The sequence below is a fragment of the Triturus cristatus genome, chromosome 3_1 (assembly GCF_964204655.1).
Source record: "Triturus cristatus chromosome 3_1, aTriCri1.1, whole genome shotgun sequence".
Lineage (NCBI taxonomy): Eukaryota > Metazoa > Chordata > Amphibia > Caudata > Salamandridae > Triturus > Triturus cristatus.
The window spans coordinates 7,520,751-7,542,016 of record NC_140583.1 but is presented as its reverse complement, the minus strand read 5'-3'; the positions used below and the strand labels follow the sequence as shown (position 1 = coordinate 7,542,016).

The following is a 21,266-nucleotide window of genomic DNA, read 5'->3' as shown; positions in this document are numbered from 1 at the left end:
CATCGGCACCGGCCTTCGGGCCCTCCTCGACTCCGGTCCCGGCCGATGGAAAGGACTCCGTTCAAAAAGTGCCCAAAATGTGGGTCTAAATTTCCCCACACCGACCTCCATCAGGTGTGTAACCTTTGCCTCTCTCCAGAACACAAGGCTAGAGACTGCCCCGCCTGCAAGTCTTTTCGATCTAAAAAGACCATCCGGGATCGAAGAGCTCGACGCACCATGGCGCACTCCTCGACCGCGGCTCCACCGGACATCTTCGGAGACGACGCCGAAGCTTCGGGGCAACTACACACCCAGCAGGACGACGTCGTCCGCGCTTCCGAGGCCGACGACTCCGACGTGGAGGACATCACACCGGCGCAGCGGGTCGTGAGTACTGTACCCCCTCCCACCCCCGTGCCCAAAACCAAAGAGACTCAGGTTACACCCTCGCCTGCAGGCCTGGGCAAAACCAAGCACACAGCTTCTATCACCCCACCTTCGGGCCCGGTGTCGAAGCCTCAGAAGTCTCACGGCAGCTCGGGCTCGAGCCAGCCGACGCCTGGTGCCGAAAAACACCATTCGGCACCGAAGAAAGGGATACCCAGCTCGGCTCCGAAACCATCGGCGCCAGCGGACGATTCGGCGCCACTGGCTCTGTTTACACCAGACCCTTTGCAAAAGACTCTATCTAAAGATCCAAAGACTGGGCTATTGACTTTAATTATCAAGAAAAGACGCCTTGACACTCCGGCTCCTCCTCCACCACCCAAACGGAAGGACTCTGCTACTTCTCCCCTCAGAGTGCCCTCCCCACTACCTCCTCCTCTGCCTCCTCCACCTCCTCCACCTCCTCCACCCCCTCCCCCTCCCAGGTCTCCGCCACCTTTACCTCATCACTCCCCGAGCCCGTCCCCAGATCCGGATGACGGGGATCCGGATTATGACCCGGCGGACGCCCAATGGACCCCACTCCACCGGGGACCCCAGACCCATGGGAAGACTACCACAACCCTGACATACCTGATATGCCTCAGGACGACCTATACCCATCCAGGCCGTCTCCTCCAGAGGACTCCTTAGGGTTTCATCACTTAGTGCAGAGAGCAGCACACTACCATGGGGTGGACATGCACAGCGAACCAGTGGAAGACGACTTCCTACTGGACACATTTGACATTCAGGACAAATCCACGTCTATCTTGCCCATGCTTAAAGGTGTCACCAAGCATGCTGCAGAGGTATTCAGAGACCCTGTCAGGGCCAGGGTACTGAACCCTAGAATAGAAAAAAGTACAAGGCGGCACCCACAGACCCTGCATACATTAAGGGCCCTGCTCCCTTAGATTCCCTAGTTGTCTCCACAGCTAGAAAGCGGGCTAACTCCCAGTCCTCAGGAGAAGCCCCACCGCCAGACAAGGAATCGAAACTCTTAGACGCGTCTGGCAAACGCACCGCCTCCCAAGCTGCAAACATGTGGCGCATTGCGAATACACAGGCGCTACTTGCGCGCTATGGCAGAGCACACTACGACGAACTTGAGGCTCTTATGCAGCACCTCCCCGAAAAACACAAGCGCAAGGCTCATGACCTCATACAGGAGGGTAAACTAATTACAAACACCTCCATTAAGTGTGCCCTTGATGCAGCCGACACTGCTTCTAGAGCCATAAATACCAGTGTCCTGCTTCGTCGTCATGCCTGGCTCAGGATCTCAGGGTTCAAGCCTGAAGTCCAGGCGTCCATACTAAATCACCCTTTTGACCAACAAACTCTCTTTGGGCCAAAGGTGGACGAAGCGTTGGAAAAGATGAAAAAGGACACAGACACAGCAAAGTCTATGGGGGCACTCCAAACACAGGCCCCTAAACGTTCCTTTCGACGCTCATCCTTTCGTGGCACAGGTAGAGGCTTCTCCACCGATAGCGCCTCTACCTCCTACAAGTCCCCTCCTCAAAATACCTTTTCAAAGGGGTGGTTACAGAGGCAACAACAATAAGGGCAGGGGCAAAACTAACACCACCCGTTCTGCCACCCCGCCCGCACAATGACTTCCCTCCGCTCCCCCCAGACCATCCCACTCCGGTCGGGGGCAGACTACAAAACTTTATCCACGCATGGGAATCCATAACATCGGACAAATGGGTGACCCAAATTATTCGGTCAGGGTACTGTCTCGAGTTAACATCTACCCCACCCAATATCCCACCAAGGCACCGTCCAATGTCTCAATAACATTCCACTCTGCTCAAACAGGAGGTGCTCTCCCTCCTCCAAAAACATGCTATAGAGCAGGTCCCCGTCAATCAGCAAAATCTAGGGGTCTACTCTGTATTTCCTAATACCGAAGAAAGACGGGACCCTGAGGCCCATTCTGGACCTCCGGCCTCTAAATGCATACATACATTCAGACCATTTCCACATGGTCACCCTACAACAAGTCCTCCCGCTCCTCTGTCAGGGAGACTTTCTCACTACCTTGGATCTGAAAGACGCATACTTTCACATTCCAATACACCCTTCTCACAGGAAGTACCTCCGGTTCGTGGTGGACGGTCAGCATTACCAATTCACGGTTCTCCCCTTCGGGGTCCCCACCGCACCACGAGTGTTTACCAAATGCCTAGCGGTATGAGCAGCACACCTCAGGCGTCAACGCGTTCACGTCTTCCCTTACTTACACGACTGGCTGATAAATGCGCGTCCTACCACCAATGTGTGCAACATACAAACAGCACCATCCAGCTGCTCCACCAACTAGGCTTCACGGTGAACTACCAAAAGTCCCACCTTATACCATCTCACACAAAGCAATATCTGGGGGCCACTATAGACACCTCCAAAGGTATTGCCTATCCAAACTCAGCAAGGATCGCAAGCATACAAGCCTTGCGCAAAACATTCCTTCCTCAACACTCTCTTCCAGCAAGAGTGTTTATGAAGCTCATATGAATGATGGCGTCTTGCATTTTCATAGTGCCCCATGCAAGACTCCACATGCGTCCACTTCAAGAGTGCTTAGCGCGCCAATGGAACCAGGCCCAGGGTCAGCTGACGGATCTGGTGTTGGTGGACGGCCGCACCCATCACTCTCTGCAGTGGTGGAACACCACAAACCTTTCCAAAGGGCGGCCATTCCTGGACCCGGTTCCTCAGGTGATTCTAACAGCGGACGCATCGCTCTCCGGCTGGGGAGCGCACCTCCTACACCTCACAATGCAAGGTCTATGGACGCCACAGCAAAAATCGCTCCACATCAACCATCTGGAGCTCTTGGCGATCTTTCTAGCCCTAAAATCTTTCCAAAAACAGATTTCGGGCAAAGCAGTCCTCATTCGCACAGACATGACTGCAATGTATTATATCCAAAAACAGGGGGGGGGACACTCTCCCCAGCCCTCCCGCTTAGCCCAGAGCATATGGAGATGGGCAATTCCCCAAAACATCTTTCTCCTGGCACAGCACGTTCCAGGCGTACAAAACACCATGGCAGATCTGCTCAGCAGACAAACGCAACAACTACACGAATGGGAACTGCATCCACAAGTTCTTCACCCATTCTTCCAACAGTGGGGGCATCCTCAGATAGACCTCTTCGCCACCCACGAAAACAAAAAATGCCCAAGCTTCGCCGCCAGATACCCACACCCATTGTCCAAAGGCAATGCGATATGGATGAACTGGTCAGGCAGATTTGCATACGCCTTTCCACCTCTCCCACTAATTCCATTAGTGGTAAGGAAGCTACAACAGCACTCCCTCACACTCATTCTAGTAGCTCCAACGTGGGCCAGGCAGCCGTGGTACACCACACTACTACAACTATCAGTGGTACCACATCAAAAACTGCACCTGTCCCCATGCCTCCTAACCCAGAACCATGGAGAAATCAGGCACCCGGACCCAGCTCAACCTTGCGATCTGGCTCCTCAAATCTTAGAATTTGGATACCTTAACCTTCCCCCTGATTGCATGAACATCATCATGGAAGCCAGACGTCCTACCACTAGAGCATGCTATGCCGCAAAGTGGAAAAGATTTGTAATTTACTGCCGTAACAATACAATCAACCCTTTAGATGCATCCATACAGCACATTATATGCTATCTGCTCCATCTTCACAGGTGTAACCTGGCATATTCATCCATACGCCTACACCTAGCAGCGATCGCTGCTTATCTACAAAACAGACAGCATTTATCACTCTTCAGAGTGCCCGCTATTAAAGCCTTTATAGAAGGCCTTAAACGAGTAATTCCTCCCAGGGCACCACCTTCCCCTGTATGGAATCTAAATGTAGTTCTTACACGGCTAATGGGTCCGCCCTTCGAACCAATGCACAAATGTGAGCTACAGTTTCTCACCTGGAAAACAGCTTTCCTCGTAGCTATCACTTCCCTTAGAAGGGTTGGTGAAATACAAGCGTTCACTATACAGGAACCCTTCCTACAAATACATCACAGCAAGGTCATACTTCGTACAAATCCGAAGTTTCTGCCCAAGGTCATTTCCCCCTTCCATCTCAATCAATCGGTGGAATTACCTGTCTTCTTCTCGCAACCTCAATCTGTTGCGGAAAGGGCCCTACACACACTTGATGTGAAGAGGGCTTTGCTGTACTACATACAGAGAACGCAACCTTTCAGGAAGACTAAACAATTGTTTGTCTCCTTCTCTCCACCACATAAAGGCAACCCCATCTCTAAATCAGGGATAGCTAGGTGGATTGTAAAGTGCATACAAATTTGCTATCAAAAGGCAAAAAGAACATTATCTGTTCCACCTAAAGCCCACTCTACTAGAAAGTTAGGGGCTTCTATGGCTTTTCTAGGGAACATACCCTTAGATGACATCTGCAAAGCAGCCACATGGTCAACACCGCACACCTTCAGAAAACATTACTGTGTAGATGTGCATTCCAAGCAGCAAGCTAGTGTGGGCCAGGCTGTACTAAAGACACTTTTTCAAACCACTGCAACGGATACCGGTGGTCGCCGCTAAGGTTGGGTACTGCTATATAATCTATGCTAAGTGTACAATCTGCAGCTCATATGCCTCGAACGGAATATGCTACTTACCAGTATGCATCTGTTCTTGGCATGTAGAGCTGCAGAGTTGTACACGCCCACCCGCCTCCCCGGCTACCTGTATCCGTTCCAGTCCATCTTATTTAGATACAACACACATGGGTTTCTCACTGTTATTACTACGCTCCATCATTTCCCTGTTGGCGAAAAACAATCTGAGGATGGAGCCGAAGCCCATGCGCAGTACGGACCGAAGGAGGAGTCACCGAACTCGTGACTTCCAAAGACTGTCAAAAGAACAAAAACAAACTGCAAACATCCGGGCCCAACACCAGATGGCGATCTATGCTAAGTGTACAACTCTGCAGCTCTACATGCCAAGAACAGATGCATACTGGTAAGTAGCATATTCCTTACCTGCAACTTGAATTTTCTCTCATAGGGAATCATTGACTGTTTTTCTATGAAATTTCTTCTAAGTGTCAACTTTTAAAATAGCAAAATATTGCCTAAAAATCAAAACAGTAACTAAGTCGACTTTTATCCCTTGTTTCTAAGAACCGGCCCAGGACTGAATCTAGGATCCAGTCCTGGAGTTACAAAAGTAATCCTGAAAGTAATCTATTGCAAATAACTTAAAACTTACATTGAGCTCAATGCATTGTGTTTGAAATTGTGTTGCCTATTGCAACAACCTGTAACCAGTATTTACAAAAGTAAATTGCACATTGCAAAAGTATTTACCTAAAGCATCTCATCCTGAGAAAGTATATTTTAATACCTATTGTTGGTTCTAAAATAAAACAAACCTATTTTAATATACAAACCATTGGGCTATAGTTCAGTTCTTCTGTGTGAGACCATTTGCTGACTGAGTGTGTACAACAAATGCTTCACACTGTCCTCTGATACTGCCTTACTGCTCGACCATGCTACCACTTTAGAGAGTAAGGTTATATCTAACTTTAGCCTCTGACAAACCTCTGGGGACTGTACACACTGTACCTGTTTGGGAACAGTAAATACAGAGCCACTTTCTCACAAGAGCCATCCGCTCTCCTGGGCCTGCAACAATGCACATTCTGGGCGAGGTGCTAGGTCTCCTCCCCCAGGATGGGCAGGGGAAGCTTCAAAGGCATGCTGCCTCTGTGAGCTTCCCCATGCCACTGCAACCCCCCACTCTGGTGGGAAGCTTGGCCGGAAACCCCAAATAAGGACAGGGGATGTGCCAGCCTGCCAATCCCACCCCTCAGGTGGGGGAGGCGAGGTGAAGCACATCTCCGGGCTCTTGCCATCTCGAAGATGGGGAGCCCTGCACAATCAGGACTAGGCTACTGCCCCCCTCCCACAGGAGAGTGGCAGGATAGGGGGTGTACCCACCCCAGGGCAGGGACCCAGTGGTCCCTGCTGTTTACCTACCTGTAACGCCCCTAAATTTAGTATTTAGGGCCACCCTGAACCAGATTCCAAAACAGCAAAGAAGATCAAGAAACAAGAAGACCTGTCGTGCAGCTGCTAACAAGAGGAAGACACCAACTGCTTTGGCCCCAGCTCTACCGGCCTGCCGACCCTCGAACCTGCTCCTGCTCAAACCCGGCATTTCCTGTGGCCAGCAACCTCACAAACCCTGGCGGACCTGGCTACCTTGTGACTCTAAGCATCTGGGACTCCCACGAGCAGTGGTACTGCTCAAAGCCAGTAACTGGCCCCTGCGGCCCCTTGTGCCCAACTCCGTGGTACCTACCTACCTACCTATCCTCCAACTACCCAACTTGCTTCTCGAAGTGGTGGTCGCACCTGCAGAAAGCAGCGGTCACCACTGTAGTGGTGGAGACTACTAGACTCAAAGTGTGTGCGCTGCAGAAGGCGGCGGTCACCACTGTACTGGTCTACTGGGCTCAGTGTGTGCGCGCTGCAGAACGCGGTGTGCCATGTAAATTCTTCAGTGTGTGTGTGTGTCAGGGTACATGACCTCTAAGGGTGGCACAATAAGTGCTGCAGCCCTTAGAGGCCTTCTCTGGTCACAGTGCCCTGGGTACCTGGGGTACCATTTACCAGGGGCTGACCTGTGGCCGGAGATGCCAATTGGGTTTAGGCTTCAATTCAGTTTTAGGGAAAGAACAAAGGCCCAGGGTACCTGATTGGCAGGAGCCCAGGGCACACTCAGTCAAAGCTGATCAGCAATTCATCAAAAAGTGCAGGCTACCATGCAGAAAGAGGATACTTTCTCGCAGGAAGGTTCTGGAATACACTAAAAATGGTTGGTTGAGAGCAGGTTGCCTGACTATTGATCTTCAACCTTTTAGTAAACTTCAATCTGAACTTTCATTGGAAGACTGATTACTGTTCAGAGTGGACAAATTGATACCCCCATTTGTTGTTAGAGAAAGCCTTAACATCCGCTATGAGGGTCATTTAAATATGACAATGAAAAGGTTAAGGGAGATTTTCTGGTGGCCTAGGTTGGACCTAGATGTGGAAGAAAGACTGTAAATGTTCCAATTGTGTGGGGAATGACAAGGGGCTGAAATGTGTCACGCCACCTATGAGCATCCCCAAGGTTCTTCGGAAGGTGTGGGAGAGGGTGATTATTGATTTCCCTGGACCGCTTCAAATCCTTCCATCAGCTCAAAGATGAGCCTTCGTATTAGTTGATCATTTGTCTAAATGGCTGGAAGTAAAGTTTATTGGTGAACCCAGTACTAAGAATGTCATTAGTTTTCTTACTGATGTTTTTGCAAGGGAAGGATTTCCATCAGAGCTGTTGTCTAACCCTGGTGTACAATTTGTTTCTTCACAAATGGAAGAGTTTTTGAAAGGGGGCAGGCATCAAACATAAAAGATGCAGTCTTTACCACCCCCAGGTGAATGGGCAAGTTGAGAGAGCTAACACAATTATTTCGGCCTGTGCGAGAGGAGCTGTACTTGGGAGTGTTGATGTGGGTAATGCTATACGAGCCATGCTTTGGTCCTATCTCAATACTCCCCATAGTGTGACTGGAGTTTCTCCTTTTCTGCTTTGAGGGGTAGGGGCTCTCGGTTTGTTGAAGCGTGCCAGGTTGAACAATTTGTCCATGGTGAAGTCTGCAGAATTTACGGCACATGACATTGAGTTGGTGAGGAGATGAATCAGAAATAGTTAGATCAGTAGTAAGCAACGTTACAATGAAAAAAAATGAACGAAGTGTTTTTTTGTTTTTTGGAAAAGGACGATTTTGTGCGAGGGAAACTACCGGAGACTAGGAGGATCAATGGGAAATTGAGATATGGTCCTGCACCTCATGTGGAAGAAGTGAGCAAGGACTGGTGTGCTGTGAAATTGCAAAATGGCCAGTGGTGGTGTTGTGCCAGTGGTCAAAGTGAAGGGGCTTGAGACTGTGAGCGGGGAATCTGTGGATGGTTAAGTGATCAGTCCTTTTTCGTCATCTTCTCTATTGAATAGACTGGCGGGCAAAGTTCCTGACAGATTCAAGGATAATGTAATGTTTTAATGCATTGTTTTATATGCTTTGTTCCTGTTCCAGTTTAATTTTTAAAGTGCTATGTTTTAGTTGTCTTTCTCATTTTGTTATTCTACATTGTGTTATATTTATTGTTCTTTTGTTTTTCTTGTGTTTAGCATTTTGTCATTTTTTGGGGAGGAAAGCCATTATGTTTATTCTTTTATTGTATTGTAAAGGGGGAGGTGTGTTCTGTCATCAGCCAGGGCCGTGGCAGCTGGTGGTCAGCCAGGTCCTGGCTCTTCCGCCGAGGGTTCTATGCTCGTGGGTGAGAGGACGGTTGGTGCCTTGACCTTGGAGGATTTGCGGCCGTGCTCCTTAGCAACTGCCTGTACCATTGCAAGAATAAATTGTGCTTACCTCTACAGACCAGCTAGCGTAGTATCCTTTTCAACGTTACATTAGGGCTCCATGATTGTGATGCTTGGTGGTGGTAGTCTGAGGAGTAACAGTGTTGTCCCCAGTTTTCCAATGTTTGCTCATCAACCTTCTGAGTGATACAACTTGTGAGTAGAGGGCATTAGATGAAGGCTTTCTACAACTTTGAACAATCTTTATGCACATGTGCTTTGAGACGGTATATGCTTTGCTTAAAAGGTGTTGCTCCCTTCATCTTACGTTCTGTGGTCCTGTTTTATTTCCAGGAAACATATTTGGAGAGTCTCTTCACTCCAGGCCGTTTCACAAACGAAGCTCTTCTGAAAGCCTTGCAGGTGAGCAACGAGGGGGGAGCAGGATGGAGACATGTGCTGCACTTCGGTAATCTTCCTGTGTTTTTCTTCGCTTCTGTGATGTTCAGGAATATTTCCAGGCAATCTTTGGGCCCAGGATGGCTCTATTCATTGCTTCGAGTGTCCAGGCTAAGCAGGTCACATCTGTGGTCTTGACATGCAGCATTCCAAAACTGCGTAGGCCTCAGGTAGTCGTTGCGTCTGGAGCAACCCCAGAGCCTGTGGGCCCGAGGCCCTTCGCTTCTACTGCCCGTGTTTAGAATGTCTGCCCATGAATCTCCCATTGAAATAAGCTGTGCTTGAATTACAAATGCTCCAATTTTAAGTTCCTTGTAAAAGGCTATAACAAAGTAAACTGACGGAGCATTGGCATGCATGTGAAAGTAAGTATATATTTGAAAGTCGCAATCCATAAACCCATGCATTGGCAGAGCTGATAGGTCTCTCCTATGCGAGAGCTATTAGCATTGACCATGTGTTAGCCATGTTGTACACCAGTGTGGCTGCTGTTCAGCATGGCTAGAGGTTGGTGTGGTGGATTGGAGAGATTGGGGTAGAGTGGTGTAGATTGGAGTGGGGTACAGTTAGGTGGAGTGGAAGGGGTCGATTGGAGTAGGGTGGAGTGGGGTACAGTGAGGTGGAGTGGGGAAGGGTCGATTGGGGTAGGGTAGGTTGTGATTTGGTTAGATTGGAGTGGACTGGGCTGCAGTGAGGTGTTTTGGGGAGAGGTCGATTGGAGTATTGTGGGGTAGGTTGGGGTAGATTGGGGTGGTAGGGTAGGTTGTGATAGTTTGGGGTAGATTGGAGTAGAGTGGAGTAGGGTACAGTGAGGTGGAGTGGGAGGGGTCGATTGGAGTGGGGTACAGTGAGGTGGGTTGGGGATGGGTCGATTGGAGTAGGGTAGGTTGTAATAGATTGGGGTACATTGGGGTAGGTTGTGATAGTTTGGGGTAGATTGGGGTAGGGTGGAGTGGGGAAGGTAGACTGCGGTGCGGTAGAGTGGAGTTTTAAAAGCATGATATGCCCAGGTCATAAAGATGCAGCTGGTCCTACCAACAGGGCACCTTCCAGCGACCCTGTTTTTCTGCCAGTACACGGCAGTCTCCATGTTGGGATTTGTAATGGGAACAGTGAAAGTACAGTGGTGGCGTGTTTATGCTGCTGACTGAAAACAGCACTGTCTGAAGCCCACGCACAGTGGTGCACTCCTGGCTCAAATTGCAACAGTGGAGGGCCACAACATTCTGTGATTCTGAGCAAATCACTTAATCTCCCGGCATAAGTAATGTGAACTTGTGTAATGTAACTGGTGCACATGTAAAGCTCCCAGTACTTTCCAGTCAGGCCAAGTTGGCAGAATAAAAAAATATAGTACCTCAGTTTACAGCAGACGAAGCGGACGGACACTACTTTTTAATCAATCTGCACTTCGTCCATGCTCCACACAAGGAAGTCACGCAGTAAGTGACGCCTGCAAGTGCTGCCGAATTAGAAGAGTGGTGAGGATGCCAGTGAATGGTTAGTAATGGGCTGGCTTAAAGTCCCATGTGCGCTGCCTGCAGGCTCGCCCTAGTGACTCCTGACAGAAAAACAGAGTCCGTGGATGTGAATAGAACTGCAAGGTGTTCATGTGCACCATTGTTGTTGAAATTACATCTGTTATTGACTGGCAGTGAAGGCCATTCTTGTCTGCGCAAAACGTTTTAGCCTGCGACAAGACTGACTGCCGAGTGCTCGTGAGCTGTAGTCCCTAAATTGCATTGATGGGCAAACCCACAAGAACTTTACAATAATCCATTTGTGAAGTTGTTGCAACAATGAAGCCCTTTGCTTGGGAAGAAATATATGAACAATCGCACTACTCTGAAACCCAGAATGTTTACTTTGGAAGAAGTCTGGGAAGATTTGGTGGTACCAGTATGTAACCATCTGAAATTATTGAGAGCCGTGATGGCAGTGTCCTGTTATTCCCTTGATATTCTATCCTCGTAATGTGTGACATGATTACAATGTGATAAAAATATTGGAACAAAAGAATTTGCATAAAAAAATTAAGAATGCATGTCTGTGTATATAAATTTGGGTACCTGTAGAAATTTCATAAGTGTTTCCTCCATTTAGAGAAGCAAATGCAACAACAGTCCACAACAACTATTGCATCTTCTCAGTTATATTTTAATTTATTCGGGGAGGACAGAAATTAAACTGGTTTCATTTCTAAACCAGACCCGTGATCTTGTTGTCATAGATCAAGGAAGGGTGTTTGGTTGTGCACCCCAAATGATGGCATATTTAGCTGCATTTATGTAAGTATATCAACATTCTCGTGTTCTTCCCATCAGTTGCGTGTATTCACGTTCCTTAAATCACGCCCATATGGGCCTTTATCGTATAGCTTGTATCATTTTGATCGGACCACTGTAAGATTCATATGGGATTGTAATGAATATATAGTATGTGCATCTCATAATTTCTGGCACCCTGCCATGCCATCAGATGCACGTACTGTCCATGCCGTTGGTTTACTGCATTCCCATAACTTGGCCAAAGCGTTCCACACCTCATGGACGCTTTGTAGCATAATATACTATGCTATTGTAATATTCTTGTCTTGATATGTATGCAAGCCACTTAATATTTTAATCCAACATCTTAAAGTTGTTAACAGATAAATATTTTGCGGTACATCTCATGTGAGAGAAGAGGCTACCTTCTACAGTGTCTAAACTTGGCTTCCCGGGTCCTTCCTCAGATCGGATAGTATCGAGTCCATAACACACCTGCAGGTTGCAATCACCTCGGTTCTTGTTGGAAGTGACCTATCGTAGGATAATTAATGTTCATATTTTTAAAGCATGTTTGCTATCCAGGATTCTCTTGTTCTCAGCCAAGGTCACACTGTCCACCATGTTCTTCCCGCATGATCATTCTGTCATGTAAAGCACGCCATCAGGACACAGAAGGCAACATAGGACTGTGGTACCAGATATGTATTTGTTTTTTTATATTACATGTTTCTTTTTTGAAAGAGAGCTTGAAAAGGTTTTTAAAATAACGACACACACCAGGTAGGTGATTGCAATAAAAGCACGTGTTAATGAAAGATAATCCTCAGAGAGAACTCCAGCCCTCTCCTCTTGAATCTTCTTCCCGTTCGAATCCTGAACATGGTGACTCCACCTAATGGCTCTCGGAGCTAGGACCAACACCCAAAGAACTCGCCAGAAATCTAGGGATCATCCTAGATTACAAGCGCTACATGACGGCTCAAGTCAACACAGTGTGCACCTTCTGCTTCCAGATCCTAAGCATGCTGGGAAATCTTCAAATGGTTGCCTCAGAATACCAGACTGTCATACAAGCACTCCGCACCAGCAGGCTGGACTACGGCAACACTCTTTATGCCGGAATCTCCAAACAAATCCTGCATAGCCTCCAGACCATCTAGAACAATGCTGCAGACTTGTACTCGACTTCCCACATCAAACCACACTTCCGGAAGCTTCACTGGCTCCCCATTCACAAGCGGGCAATTAAAATTGCTCACGCACTCATACAAAACCCTACACCACACATGGCCGGAATACCTGAACAGTCGCATACAATTTCACCAACCTACCTACCAGACGCCTACGTTCCGCCTCACTCTGCTTGCACGGATTCCAAGTATCCACAAAAGAAAAACTGGAGTTCTCTCATTCTCCTACATCACACCCGAAACCTGTAAAAACCTCCCTCTCCACATCACAACCTCCTCCTCACTTCTTGAGTACCGCAAGAAGCTGAGGACCTGGCTCTTTGTATAAGCACCTATCTGAAAGAGACACGTTAGTGATAGATTCCTTACCTTAGAATATCCCCAGCCGTCAGACTGGATCCGGAAAGTTTTGCTAGCAGTACCCCTGCGTGTCAGTAGGTGGCGTCATGCGGCTCCGCGTCCGTCGCTGGCATCATAAGCGCCGAGATAACGTCACGGAGACTACTTAGGCGCCACCTATGCGTGCTGAAGTCAGTTTCTTTTTCCGCACCAGCAAGCGCAGAGCCGGTAAGAGCACGTACCTTAGTCACTTTTTGACTACACTTTTGAGACTTTTTGTCTCCCTCTCTCCTTGGTGCACGTAGGGATGCCTGGATTTAAGTCTAGTGGGGCCTGCCGTCGCAATATGTCTGTAGCGGACCCCCACGATGTTTGCCTCTACTGCCTGGAGACCGACCACGACTCCCGGTACTGTCGGGCCATGGCCCGAAGGCCTTGAGGGAGCGGCGCCGGAAGCTGCTGGAGGCCCGGCACTCGTCCCAACGCCGTTCCAGGTCCAGGGACCGTTCCCGGGAACGCTCACGGGGCCGCAGTCGTCTCTCCTCGGGCTCCAAGTCTTCGCCCCCGGATTCCGGTAAGCGATGACATAAAAAGAAGTCGAAGAAGCGTGTTCGGTCTCCGACGTCCCCAGCCGGTCCTCGGTTGCGGACGAGGGGGGACAGGGGTTCCGCCCCTGTGGCTCCCAAGGAGCCTGGGAGTCCCGCGGCTTACCCGCCTTACCCAGGTCCGTCGGCGACTCCTGAACAGGTGCAAGAATTTCTTGTCACCATGGACTGCCTCTTTAGGCCTCGGGCTCCCGAAGGTGTGCCTTCGGGCCCCGCGGTCCCGTGTCCAGATCCTGTTGGGCCATCGGCGCCGCTGGCGGATCCAGCTTCGGCGCCACAGGATCCTGCGCCGTTGGCTCCGGCACCACGAGGTCCAGCGCTGCCGGCTCCGGCCCCAGTGCCGCAGTGGGTGCCGTTTGTCCCACCCTTGCCCCGGTTCCAGGACCATTTAGTTCCTACCTGGGAGCCGCATTGGGAGGCGGTGTCCCCTTGCAGGACATTTGTCGGGCAGCTACGTGGGCATCGCTGCACACGTTTGCCAAGCATTACTGCCTCGACAGTCCGGTCCGGAGAGACAGCTTCTTTGGCCTTTCTGTTCTCCGTGACTTTCTGGTGTAATCCTGTTCGCAGACCCACCATCGGGGTTGATATTGCTGGGTTATCTATTCTAAGATAAGGAATTTATCACTAACATTGTATCTGTAAGACATTAGTTAGTGATCGATTCCTTACCGGCCCACCCATCCTCCCCGTTCTGCGAACTGAATTCTAGGGTTAAGGTCATCTCTTTCAGGGCCCTAGTTTCTTGGCACCAGTGGTCAGTTTCTTGCACGGCTCTGCGTTCCTGGCACGAAAAGTCGTGTACAGAACTGACGTCAGCGTGCATGGGTGGCGCCTAAGTAGTCTCCGTGACGTCATCTCCGCGCTTACGACCCCAGCGACTGATGCGGAGCCGCATGACGCAGGGGTACTGCTAGCAAAACTTTCCGGAGCCAGTCTGACGCCTGGGGATATTCTAAGGTAAGGAATCTATCACTAACTAATGTCTCCTACAGATATATCGTTACACAAGTAGTAACTTGTGCTGTGGACCACAAACCTGCACACCTGCCCACGTGCTTGGGTACCCTCTCTGGTGATCAGTGCACTATACAAATCAACGTAACATAACAAAGAACTTGGAGTCCTCTTCCCCCACAGGTGTTCAAAGAGGCCAGATGGCTCTGGGGAGTATGGGCAAGAGTATGTTCTGGTGGGTGGGTGCTGAGGTACTGCAGAAGATGCCCCCACAAGCAGTTGAGGCGCGCCAGGCAGAGGACAGGTCTGGCGCAGGCTGATGGTAAATCCAGCTCCCCATTAAAAGTGCCCTATTTAGGGACCAGGAGGCTGATAAAAATGCTTCTGGTGGCTAGTCTTCTACCAGGAGCAGAACAAGCGCAAGATAAAGGAAACCAGCCCACCAAGTACTGAGGTGTGCTGCCTTAAAGATTTGCCTTTCATTTGAAAATCACAAACAAGAAAACAGAGCGCGTGGCACTCCGCCCGGTGTCTCCAAAGTACTCTGGTGTGGGCCATGGCCTAGAGGTCCGGGCAAAGACCATTTTATTTGTTATGAAGGAAGGGGTGGGGTGTCCTGTTTGGGGCCCTGAACACACAGGCTGGTATGGCCCCGGGGTCCCAATCCCCTAGGGCCTGGTGCAAGTAGATATAGCAAAAGAATGTCAGACGTCACCACGCTCCTCATCGGGCTTCCCTGGAGCGATGTGGGACTTTGGCCCTATTTTAAGCATTTTCAGAGCCAGAGCTTTCTCTTGGGCTCCGCGGGGACCCCATGTGGTTGGTCCTCTGACTGCATTTTGTAGTCTGGAGCTTGTGAAGAAAGACTCGGACACATCTAGTTTAGAACTCAAATGCTTTATTGATAATAGTCGTGTTGAGCTATGAATGTTTATCATAATATATGCTATTGGTTAATAATACTGTGCCTATTTTAATGTTATACGGTTCAAAATGCTATGTGGCTGATTTTACTAATGTGGCTACTCCTGACAAAGCCATTGGGCTTGTCTTGTATATGTTGATGCCCCTTGTATGTCACTTTGAATAAAGGGTACCATGGTTATTTTTATTAATGTGGCCACCCATTGACAATCTCACTTGGCCTGCCGGTTTTTAAATGGCACCCCCTTGTTATGTTGTATCTGATACAAGTGTGGGAGGGGTTTATTGTGATTATCAAATTCAGGACTCACTAAGGGTGTGATGTGTGTGATAGGAGGGTGTCACCAAAGATATTTCCATCTACCTGACTGTGTATATTTGTAATTTAATACATAGTATTTAGTAGTGTGTGTAATATATGTCCTCCTTTTTTAAAAGATAACGCACTGACTGGGCAATAATTTGAGTATTGTTGTTGTGTGCCAGCTAATTGGGATTGCTAGACCAGCACCTCCCTGGAGTAGGTCTTGGACTGCTGGTCTTTGCTACCCTGAGAGTCCATTGCTACAAATGGTTACCTGGTTCCCAGTAATAAGACAATTGTGGACCTATTACTTGTGAAGATCTCGCATCCTTCAAAACAAATAACCCTGTGTTTGAGGCATGTGTGCTGTAGATTTACTTGCTGTGCATAAGTTCGCCATCTATTGTTTGGCTTGGATGATTAAAAGTTGTTTTTGTTCCAAGACTTTCTTCAAGTTACGAGGCTGTGTGACTCCACTGCTTAGTAATCCTGCGCATGGTCATCGACTCCATTGCCACATTGCTTTTTTTCCGCCAACGGGTTTAAATGTAATCTCATGTTATATTCCATATATGTACCCTATATAGGCGCAGGTAACATAGCAACCTTTCACCTATATTCTTCCCTATATTACATACATAACGGTTCAGAGGGACTGACCTTTTACCTAGATACAACACTGCATTCAGAACGCAGGTTTTTCCCTGGTTTGAAACTCATACAGTATGCATGAGGCTTCTTGGAAGCACAGCAGGACTGACAGCAGGACGAACATCTCCTGTATAATATCTCTGTATGAAGTTCAGGCCCGACGTCCTCCTTTAGGCCGACACAGTAACACAGTTGGGTAGGTCCCCAGGGGAGACCTATGGGTATATATACATCACAGCTTGCTTAGGACAGAGGAGACCGAGACTTCCCGGCTGACACACTGACCAGAGATGCTGAGGTTCCTGCATGCAGACCCTCCAGCTCGCAGTGGTCTAACATCCCTCGTGGGGTGTCCAACTCGAGACAAGGACAGGGTCCATTCATGCTCATATTCTCAGGTAATGAGGTTGACTAGATCCTAGAGGGATTCTTGGCATAGCACCTACACAGTTGCTAGGTACATTTAGGTACATCTAGTTAGGGAGACATCGTAGGAGTTTGTAATTTTTATCCTCTGTTTAGGTCTCGCCTACGCAGCATGTATGCACTGCATAGGAGGGGACCTCTTGTGTTATCGATAATCATTTTTTCCCCAAAAACGTGCACGCTTTGCATTGCTTTCAATTGCAACGCGTGCACGTTTGGCGTTTCCCTTGCGGGAGTGAGCTTTGGCAACATCTGTTTGTAATTCGCTTGCAAACAGATGGTGCCCCTGCTCGTTCCCGCAAGGGAAACGCTGTGTGTCTGGCAGGCCGTGTCAGTTTCCTTTTCTTTCCTTGTGCTGTTTACTTCTGCGAGTGATAAGGAGCAAAGTCATCTTTAGGCACAATGAAGAAACACGGACTAATTACTCATTTCCCACAAGACTGCAGACACCCCAGTCTCTAAAGAATAAACAAACCACATTACAGATATTACTGTTTGCTGTGGTGCCTTGTCTTTCAATTGCAGGCTGCCAGTCCCTGTTTTTTCACTACAGCCTCTCAATATAACTTACTGTGCACAACGATGCTCCTCTGAATCATGTCCGGGTGTTATTTGTTCTCTGGGTGCACGTGAAGCACACGCTCTCCGCACCCTATAGAAACCCTTAACATCCTGTGGTCCTGGGCAAAATAGTTCATCTCCCCATGCCTAACAAAATCAATGTTCCATCTGTAATGCCACTGGTGCTCATGTAAAGCGCTCACATACTTTCGGTCGAGTCCGCGCTATATAAAAAAATGTAATAAACACCAGTGACATTATTACTTATTTGCATCGTCCACAGTGTCATTTGAATTTAAAATTCACTGGTAAAGCAAACGCTCTCCGCACCCTCCCTCTGCATTGGTAGCTCGGAGAGCGAAGCTCGTGCGACTGCGAGAATCGCCAAAAGAGCAGCCTTTGGGCGCTTTGCTGACTGCACACCAAGCTGGGAAGAATGAAATGAAATGAATTTGTACTTGTATAGCGCACTTATACCCTGAACCGGGGTTTCCTGGCGCTGCACTCATACCACTGTGGAACCCTTCCTGGCTTTTCCCTGTGAAATGTCCACTCCTGGCCACCCCCAAGGTGAAGCCAGGCATCCCAGCGCTGTTGGGGCCGTTGTGGAGATTAAGCAAGCTATTGCCCAGAGTTGCAGAGTGGGACCCATGATCAGAATAGGCACTGAGGCGAGAATTATCAGGTCTGAGGAAATTGAGCCCAAGACCCGCCGAGGCGGGAATTGAACCCTGGTCCCGGGCCAGACCTCTGCATCAGGGTCTGCCGCTCTAACCATTGAGCCACACTTCTCCATAATGGGGCAGTTTATTAACACAGTGCTTCTGTGAGAAAGTGGGTTTCTGTTGCAGTACCGCCCCCCCCCCCCCTTTTTTTTTTTTGTTTTGTTTTGTTGCCAGACTACTGATGCTCTTTGACTTGATGTGCTCTGGGGCCCTGCCAATCAGGACCCCAGGGCCTGTGTTCCTTCCCCAAAACTAAACCCAATTGACCGTTCTGGCCACAGATACGTCCCTGGTAAATGGTACCCCATGTACCCAGGGCACTGTGACCAGTGAAGGCTCCTAGGGGCTGCATCACTTATTGTGCCACCCTTAGAGGCCCTGTACCTTGACACACACACACTGCCTTTGCAGGCTGAGTGTCTTAGTACAGAACAAAACAGAGACGACATGGCACACATCCCAGTGTGCCATGCCCACATGCCCTGGCGTACCTCAGTCACCCCTCTAGCTGGGTGCCCTATGCCAATGGTGTGGGCACAGGTGCCCTGTACCGCTACAGTACCCAGGCACTGGGCACTTCCTGGGCACTGTAAGTGCAGTGCTGCCATTAAGAGTATATGGTGTTGGGAGGTTGTCATTACGAACTCCACAGCACCATGATGGCTACACTGAAGACTGAGAAGTTTGGTATCAAACTTCTCAGAACATTAAACCCACACTGATGCGAGTGTGGGATTTAATGTAAAATGCACGACAGAGGGCATCTTAGAGATGCCCCCTGAATCTAACCAACAACTAGCGTCCTGACTGAGCGGCTGCCTCCCAGCAGACATTTTGCTGGACCCCTGGGTAGAGAGCCATCCGCTCTCGTGGGTCTGCAACAATGCACATCCTGGCCGAGGTGCTAGGTCTCCTCCCCCAGGATGGGCAGGGGAAGCTTCAAAGGCATGCCGCCTTTGTGAGCTTCTCCAGGCCACTTGCTGTACTCCGCAACTGGCCCCCACCGGTTCTGACCCCCACTCTGGCGGGAAGATCGGCGGGAAAACCCAAGTGAGGAAAGGGGGTGTGTCAGCCTCTGCCAACCCAACCCCTCAGGTGGGGGAGGCACAACTCTGAGCTCTCGCCATCTTGATGATGGGGAGCCCTACCCAATCAGGACTAGGCTCCTGCCCCCTCCCACTGGAGGGTGGCAGGCTAGGGGGTGTACCCACCCCAGGTAAGGGACCCATTGGTCCCTGACCTCTACCTACCTGTAACGCCCCTAAATTTAGTATTTAGGGGCACCCTGAACCTTCCTTCCTCAGATCCCGAAGCCGAAACAAGAAAGAACAAGAAGAAAGAAGACCTGCCGTGCAGCTGCTAACAAGAGGAGGCACCAACTGACTTGGCCCCAGCCCTACAGGCCTGTCGACCCTCGAACCTGCTCCTGCTAAAACCCAGCGTCTCCAGTGGTCAGCAACCTCAAACCCCGGAGGACCTGACTGCATTGCTCATCTACCAAGACTGGGACTCCCACGAGCAGTGGTTCTGCTCAAAACAAGCAACAAACCCTGGTGTCAGCCAGGAACTGCGAATCCTGCACACTGCACCCGCCGAGCCTGGCCTGTGCCTGAGTGGACAAAGACCACAAGGACGTCCCCCCAGCGACTGTGACCCAGAATCCAGCACCCAAGGACCCTCCTCGACGCTCCTGACGATGCCTGCGGCCTCAGAACCAGGGACCCCTCCAACCGCGACAAAGCAGAAGGTAAGATTTCCTGATGCGAAACGACACCCCTGCACCCGGTGCCCTGCGCCCCCCTGTGCCCAGCTCCTGGGTGCCTACCTAACCTACAGCTTCCCAACTTACCTCTCGAAGTGGTGGTCGCACCTGAAGAATCTTCGTCCCCGAGCTTGCAGCCGTTCATCTTGCAGCTTCTCCATTGAAATACATTGAGCGCCCGACTGCTCAAAAGCACCCTGCACCCAGCCGCCCGAGTGCCCCTGGAAGTGCAACACCTACCCTTTCTTACTTTCCCACTTGCCCTGTGTAAGTGACCAGGAGCCCAGCTACCACAACCACGTGGCCTGTCTGCTAGCAGCCACCAACCAAAGGTCCCCTGCCCGCCGTAGGCTAACATTGGGCATAAGTCTCTCTGCACCCGGCTGCCCCTGTGCCGCTGAGGGTGTAACAACTGTACCTACCTGACCCTGGGAGACCCCCGAGTCTATACACAGAACCTTAACTCTGCCAGTCGAGTACTTACCTAAAAGCCTATAGCTCGACTTTCCTTCCATAGGCTAACATTGACTGGTGTCGAGTTTTGAAACTTTAAAATATTCACTAAAAATCAGCCGATCAACGAAAACGAAATTACTCACCTGCTATTAGGAGAGATCCCAGTGCTGGATCTTGGTGCCCAGCACTGACCCTGAAAAGTAATTACAACTGTACTTACCGATAACTTGATTTTCCTCCATAGGATGACATTGCCTGGTTTTTGCCAGAAATTCTTCTAAGTGTCGATTTTTGAAACTTACAAATATTCCTTAAAAATCACCTGTGTAATAAAAACGATTTCTTTCAACTGTTTGCAGGAAATGCACCAGGGTTGAATCCAGGATCCAACCCTGAGTAAGAAAATCATACGCAAAGTAATTGAAATTGCATTTACTTGAAAACTCCCATTGAGCTCAATGTTATAATAGTGTTTGAATTGTGTTGCCTATTGCAACAACTGTAACAATTGCATTTAAAAGTCTATTGCTTATTGAAAGTACTCAACTAGAGCATTTCATTCTGAGAAAGTATTTTGATACCTACTTATGGTTCTAAAATAAAACTATATATTTGTATACAATACCATTGGCCTAGAGTTCTGTTTTGAGAAACTGTCCCAGGACTGAATCTAGGATCCAGTCCTGGAGTTAGAAAAGTAATCCTGAAAGTAATCTATTGCATTTACTTAAAATTTCTCATTTCGCTCAATGTATAATTGTGTTTGAATTGTGTTGCCAATTGCAACAAACTGTAACTATTAACATTCAAAAGACTATTGCCTATTGAAAAGTATTTAACT

General features: G+C 49.1%; 1 protein-coding gene across 1 annotated transcript in view; it reads left to right on the top strand.

Moving 5' to 3' along the window:
• NUP160 (nucleoporin 160) overlaps positions 1-21,266 on the top strand; it is a 521,427-nt gene that overhangs the window by 131,224 nt on the left and 368,937 nt on the right. Inside the window, exon 11 of the mRNA XM_085646519.1 lies at positions 9,151-9,219. Coding sequence (XP_085502645.1) covers positions 9,151-9,219 — 69 coding nt within the window. The remainder of the gene's footprint in view (positions 1-9,150; positions 9,220-21,266) is intronic.